This window comes from Mesitornis unicolor, unplaced genomic scaffold, assembly GCF_000695765.1.
Source record: "Mesitornis unicolor isolate BGI_N332 unplaced genomic scaffold, ASM69576v1 scaffold27438, whole genome shotgun sequence".
Classification (NCBI taxonomy): Eukaryota; Metazoa; Chordata; class Aves; order Mesitornithiformes; family Mesitornithidae; genus Mesitornis; species Mesitornis unicolor.
The window spans coordinates 42448-49571 of record NW_010203075.1 but is presented as its reverse complement, the minus strand read 5'-3'; the positions used below and the strand labels follow the sequence as shown (position 1 = coordinate 49571).

General features: G+C 45.6%; 1 protein-coding gene across 1 annotated transcript; it reads right to left on the bottom strand.

The window, feature by feature from the left end:
* Nucleotides 1-1194: 1194 nt before the first annotated feature.
* On the bottom strand, nucleotides 1195-6353 carry CCDC70 (coiled-coil domain containing 70; the record flags this gene model as incomplete). Its single annotated transcript, XM_010190601.1, is given in 4 exon segments — nucleotides 1195-1432; nucleotides 1486-1662; nucleotides 5654-5697; nucleotides 6293-6353. Coding segments are annotated over 4 exon segments (520 nt in total), but the record flags the coding sequence as incomplete, so codon positions are not given.
* Nucleotides 6354-7124: the final 771 nt, after the last annotated feature.

Genomic DNA, 7124 nt, shown 5'->3' with positions numbered 1-7124 from the left:
CCAGGCGGGTCTTGAATGTCTCCAGAAAAGGTGACTCTCCAACCTCTCTGGGCAACCTGTTCAGTGCTCTGTCACCCTCACAGTCAAAAAGTTTTTCCTAATGTTCAGGTTGAACCTCCTATGCTCCAGCTTGCTCCCATTGCCCCTTGTATTGTAATTTAACATCAGAGAGAAGAGCCTGGCTCCTTCCTCCTGACACTCGTCCTTTACAAATTTATAAACATGAATGAGGTCACCCCTCAGTCTCCTCTTCTCCAAGCTAAAGAGACTCTGCTCCCTCAGCTGCTGCTCCTAAGGGAGATGCTCCACTCCCTCAATCCTCTCTGTGGCTCTGCACTGGACTCTTTCAAGCAATTCCCTGTCCTTCTTGAACTGAGGGGCCCAGAACTGAACACAATATTCCAAATGTGGTCTCACCAGGGCAGAGTAGAGGGGAAGGAGAACCTCTCTCGACCTACTGACCACAGCCCTTCTGATACACCCCAGGATGCCATTGGCCCTCTTGGCTGCAAGGGCACATTGCTGGCTCATGGTCATCCTGCTGTCCACCAACACCCCCAGGTCCTTTTCTGCCTGGCAGCTTTCCAGCCACTTTTCCGCAGGCCTATAGCACTGCATAAGGTTATTGGTTATGAGCAGCGGGAAGTTAAATGGGAAGTCAAAGCCCAAACCTGGTAGAACAGCACAAGTTTTCTCATTAAGACTCAGGAGTGTTAACTGTAACTCTTAAATATGGGGGATCCAAGGGTATCATTTATCAGTGCCTTATTTTGGAGCACTGACTCAGCTGATAAAAACTGCAATGAGGTAGGTGAGCTCTTCTGAGCTCCAGAAGATGATCTCAGACATTAAGCCCTCACCTTCTTGTGGCTTTACCCACCCTCATGCCTTCTGGTGACGGGCCAGGAAACCAGAGGTTTACCCCATTCCTCAGGCTACAGAATCTGAAAGGAAGAAATAATGTCCTGAAAACATAAGTGCTGTGGCATTTCAATCAAATTGCATTGAAAAAACCTACTCTGACTTACTCCAAGAACTAAAGATGTTATTTCAGAGAACTGATGTAGCACTGCTTAAATAAATTATCCACATCAGCATATGTGGCTTTCCACATATTTCTGAGCCTAGCAGAACAATTTATTGCTTTTCCTCTGTGGACAGCGGCATCCTTGGAGATATCCTCTCTCTCAGGACCTAAGGCCTGCTCCCAGATCAACATTTCGTACTCCTTGAGGTTTTTCTCATCTTCCCGGAGTTCCTTCTCATCTTCCCGGAGAGCTCTCTCCTCTTCCAGAAGAGCTGTTTCATCTGCCCACAGAGCTTCTTCTGCCCACAGGACTCTGTCCTTATCCAGAAAGACCCTTTATTTCTCCAAGGGGAGCTGGTCTTCTTTCCAGAAATCCTTATCCTCCTTCCAGAAAGCGCTATAGTTCTTCCAAAGTCATGATACACCCTCTAGAAGACTTCGTCTTCCTCCTGAATAGCCTGTTCTTCCTCTCAAAAGGCAGTTTTCTCCTCCCAGATGAGCTTTTCCTCTTCCCAGAAGGCTTGGATGGCAATATTGAAAACTCGGATTTTTACCCAAAAGTTCTTCATTGTCTCCTGAAAACTCTGAATCTCTTCCTGAAAGGCTTTCTCAGCCTGCAGCTTATTGATGAGCAGCTAGCAGGAGGTGCAGTAGGGAGGGTAGGACGTCAGCTGGCAACAGCATCTCTGGTTTGGTGCTCATCACTGACAGATTGGGCAGAAACCCAGCCCAGTCCCCAGCCTCTTGCCCTTTGGCGCAATAGAGAAGGTAGTGATGGGAATCATAGAATGGTTTGGGTTGGAAGGGACCTTAAAGATCACCTGGTCCAACCCCCTACCATGGGCAGGGTCCCCTCCCACCAGACCAGGTTGCCCAAAGCCCTGTCCAGCCTGGCCTTGAACACTTCCAGGGAGGGGGCATCCACAACTTCCCTGGGCAACCTGTGCCAGTGTCTCACCACCCTCACAGTAAAGAATTTCTTCCTATTGCTTAATCTAACTCTGCTCTCTTCCAGTTTAAAGCCATTACACCTTGTTCTGTCTCTACCTGCTCTTGTAAAAAGTCCCTCTCCACCTTTCCTGTAGGACTCCTTCAGGACCTGGAAGGCTGCAATAAGGCAGGCATAAACCTCGGCCACAATCAGTAGGTCCCAATCTGAAGGACAGACCCCTCTGCCCTTTTCCCTCTGGTGCTCTAGGCACTCCCATCTCTCTGAGCCTTAGCTATGCCTCCTGACCCTTAGCTATGTTTCCTGACCCTTCACAGACTCCCCCCAAAAACTTACAGCTACCAGAATCACATAAAACTTGAACAATAAAGAGAAAACAAAGATCTAATTTTCCATTCACTAATCTACCTAATAATTCTACAGCTAGAATTAAAGCTGGTTACTTATTTATACTGTTTTGTTAGATTTATTATGACTTATTGCACAGTGCCTCCAGCTTCATAGCAGGGTGCAGATTGCCTTATAAATAAAAACCTCTTGATTATTAATATATTATGAGCCTGTCTATCCTTCACTGTAGACAGGCAAGGCCCCAGGGGCCTTTGCAGATGTGGTGCAGCTAACGGCAATATGCATCTGCTCTGTGTGAGGAACAAGAAGGCAGGGAGCACCCCATGCCTGCATGATGGCTCCAGGACACAGTGTCAGGATGGACAGACAGCCCAAGCTGCAGGACTTCCCATGCACCTTGGCAAAGCCCAGTAGTGTGTGACACCACTATCACACCTTTGCTGTGCTGGAGGCATATACCCTCCTTGTCTTGGGCTTCCTTCCTCCTCCAAAAGCTGAGTCAGGTGCTGGCATAGCCCTGTCCTCTTTCCCAGTATTTTGGGTATAGCCAAGGAGCCTTCTAGTAACATTTGACCAGCTTCTGCCTCTCCTCTCCTCTGCAATCACTGAACATCCGAGAGGGTGGACGGCTCCTTCATGGCAACTGGGATGAGCTCTCATGAATGGCAAGCTGGTGGGGGGACCTGCTGGGAGACTTTGGGGTGAATACAGGAGCATTTCGGTTCTGCTGTTTCCTCCTTATGCTGCTTCCTGACTCCTGAACCTTCCTTCCACAGCTGAGGCTTCCCTGGGAGGTTGGAGAGGGGAAAGAAGGAAGGCAGACATCTGCAGCTTCACTCTCATGGAGCTTCTTGCCCATTGGTTTGTCCCTGCTCAGTGTGAGAAGGACCCCAACAACAAGTGATGTGCACTCCCAGCTGGGCTGTCTCATCTGGGGTGGGGGGGGTTGTGGTACCACACCATGTGCGTAGAAGGCCAGAAAAATTAGATGAGTTAATGTGCCAAAAGCTAATTGCCAGAAGCCTGTTATTACTTGAGCTCCAGAGCAGCCGCTGAAGCAGCAGCCATTTCTCCTCCACTAAAGGGGTTCCTGAGATGGGCTCTGCTCTCACTGAGCTTTCTGTGGAGCTCCTGGGCTCCTAACTACTGTCAGCAACCTGAGGATGAGACAGCTTTCAGATTATACACCAGGATACATATGAGACCTTTGTCCTTTGGGAGCTGCAGGTGGAAGCTGGGGGAGATATCCCAACACATACCACACCACAGGGCACCCATGTGTACGCGTGAGTCCCACCTGAAAGTCTGTCTCTGATTTATGTGGCTAAAGCGTCCTTTGGATCCTGCCCCAAGAGGTTACCGGGCCAAATCAGATAATAATTTTGCTTTTATGAGGCTTTTGTCTCCTCAGCATGCATCAAGTGATACAAATAAAACTTTGAGAACCTTTTCTCACATGGTATAGTAAAAATATTCCCATTAGTTCTTTTACTGCGCTCCTGAGGCAGGCTTATGAGATGTTGGATAATTATACCAGAGTACATTTTTCAATTAGGACATCATTATTTTCTCACAGAAAATTACTAAGTCATATGATTTTGTTCCACAAGTCTGCAAACACTCTTTCAATCGTCATTAAAATAATAGTCACTGAGTATCTGCAGACATCTCTAAGAGTGCAGAACTAATGGCTAACGAGTCTAATGCTAGTTTAGATCTGTTCTCTTACTGGAGTGAGGTCTTATGGATAGATGTGAAATGAAATTGAAAAAAATGAAATTGAAAAATTATGTCTTTAATTAGTATGACTCTTGTTATTCTTCTCATTCTTACAATCAAAAAAGTAAAGCCTCAAAGACATCTAATAACAGTGGTCATGCTACTGGAAAACTTAGCATTTGTAAAACTTCAAAACAAAAGACATGCAATGCCTACAGAGGTCCAGTCCTTATGGTAGCTGGGTCTCTGACACCCACTGGTGACTGTGATCCATTGGTCCCCTGCAGTGGGGGACAAAATGTGAAGCTATTGATTGAAAGTCAAGTGATGCTGGTGGAGGTGGACGGCATCGCTGTGAAATTGTGCAATGATTTAATTATATTTATTGTATTTAATTATAAATACCCTAAATGTAGTGCAACCTAACACCTATACTGCAGGACGTGAAAGAGGCGCTTTACTGACAAAAGAATTTGTCTCTATTTTTCTGTTGAAATCGTATTAAAATTTGGAGAAGGCTGTTTTGGTTTTGTTTGGTTGTAGAGTGCTTCACTGAGTCACAGTGACCTCTCTGTTTGTGAGACCCTGACCCACATTTATCTCAGTAATCCAGCTTGTTTGATGATAAAAACATCGATCCCGCTGGCAACTGAGAATAGGCAGAAAGAATGAGATGCTTTGAGAGGATTGTAGGAGAAACCAAGATTAAAAAACATCACGCTTGCTGGGAGATAACCCTTTGAAATCTGCTCCAGCTTTTTCTGTTTCAAGACTTTTTCAGACCTTCGAAGGTCACAGTACTTCAGCTAGAAGCAGCTTCTACCAAAATACCTTTTCCTTATGGGATGGCTCTGATGTTCCTTGTTTGAAGTTCAGAAAATATTTTTTTTATATGGGAACAGTTTGGATAGATAGAATCCTCTTCATTAAGAAAACCTTCTTGTCTGGGCAAGTCTCTTGTTATTCTTCATCCCTGATGACAGATTTCCCTCTTTGCAAATGGGTTGCCTTGGGTTGTGGAAAGGTTTCTCCTTCTTTCCTTAGTTTGCTTCATCCCTTCCTCCAGGGGTTGTTTCTTTCCAGAATATTTTTCATGTGCTGTATGTTCCCGCTATAGCTCCCCATTTGACACTATAGCTGGAAAACACTGATGATGGAAAGGATACCATTTAGTCAAATACTTTCTAAACTTTAAAGAAAACATTGTTTTTCTAGATAAGAGGTTTTGGTGATGCAAGTGCAGCAAACAGCACAATAAACTGTGTGCATTCGTGATGTGGTGAAGCCTTTGGGTATAAATTTTTGACATTCCAGTGACTGCCATTAATCCATGGAATTGTAGAAGCAGGATATATTATTTATTTCTCTTCTGATTGTCTTCAATAGCCTCTTTCCTCCTCACAAGGTAAATTCTGCTGCCAAAGAGGACAAAGTGGGTCTTTCAGCTTTCAGCTTTGCCATTTCAATGCAAAATTTCCTGGTAAAATGCAGAGGTGGATTTCACTCAGAAGCGCTTTCGACATCACTGCTACCAGTATCAATCTTCCTGGGGAGAACTAGATGGATAAAACTTGGCTCTCTGGCACACCAGTAAAAAAATCTCATGCTTTTCTTTTCAAGGAGGAGGAGTGGGAGGCTCTCAGTGCCCTTTCTTGAGAGGAAAGCCTGAGTCATCCTTGGGACTTGGACATTTGGATGGATTCTGTGTATGGATGAGGATTTCCAGGACCATTTTCTCCTCTGAATTGCCTTGTGTAGGGCTGACAGCCAGGCACTGCCACAGCAGCAACACCTGGAAAACAAAGAAGCTCTGGGAGGCAGAAGAGCCAAAATGTGCCAGTGGTATCCAGAGGACAACTCAGCTGGCCAAAGGCACGTCCTGCCTCGTGGTCACTTGAGTCCCACCACAGACCCCCCCTGGCTGTACTGAGCAGCTCTCCACTGGCCTTAATGGGGGCTGGAACATCTTGACAGCAACATTTTGGTATCTGCAATTTGGACCTAATTCCCAGCTGAGGGAAGGTAGAGGCAGGACCTGTGTCCATGCCCTTCCTGGGTCATTAGATGCCACCCATTAGGTGGCAACAGATAAATTTATGTGTGTGCACGTATGTGTGTGTGTGTGTGTGTGTGTGTGCGCGCGTGCGCGCGCATGTGATCAATCATTTGCCGCTGTCCCAGCAAGGGCTCTATGTAGTGAGGACAGTCTCTGCTCTTTTGGTGACATTGCCATTTCCACCACTTACCAATGGGCAGGGTCTTCAAAGTGGGTAGGTGACTGCTCTGCCTCAGTGGTCCTTCATCCATCACTAAAACCGCAGCAATCATTTTCTGACCAGTGTTTGTAGCTGTCTGGTCAGATTTCCTCACCTGTCCAGAGGCTTTAATTTCTGCCCATGTGGAGCTAAACCATTCAAAGGAGCATCTGTGTTCCCAGAAATGTTACCATGCACAGTAGGGACCATCTGTTGTTGCTGCAAGTGCTCAGGTATCTAGGGACTTGGGAAGTAGGTATTTTTAGAGAGGAGAAGAGATGGCAGGAGTTACAGAATTATGAAATATCTTAATCGACTTAAAGCAAAGCGCTGTATATGCTATGTATGCCATATGTTTTGTGGAAGGAACTTTGGGCACCTTCCAGTGGTGAATCAAAGCCAAGTTTTGGTTTCAACCCCATTTTGTAAGACTCATCCTTAGGAAAAAAAAACCAAACCTCTGAAGTTCTCAGGTTCAGTGTCTCCACCACATCATCATCTTAGGTATATGACACTGATAGACCTTTCCTTGGCAGCCTTCTGACCACTGCACACAACCCTGTACAGCCATGCATCTTCAGAAACACTGAGGAATCATCTTAACAAATCTATCCCAAACACATCAATGTCAGCAAACCAAACAAACGAAAAAACCCTCTCAACAATCTAAGGCTTTCAGTTAGTTTAATTTATTGAATTTAAACCCAGAGTAACTGAGCTCTGAAGTTTCAGACCAGTTTGTTTCAGAGAAGAGGAAGAGCTTGTGCGCCTGACAGCCCTCTCACCCTAATAAAAGCTATTTCCTGTAGGCAGTGAGAAGCTG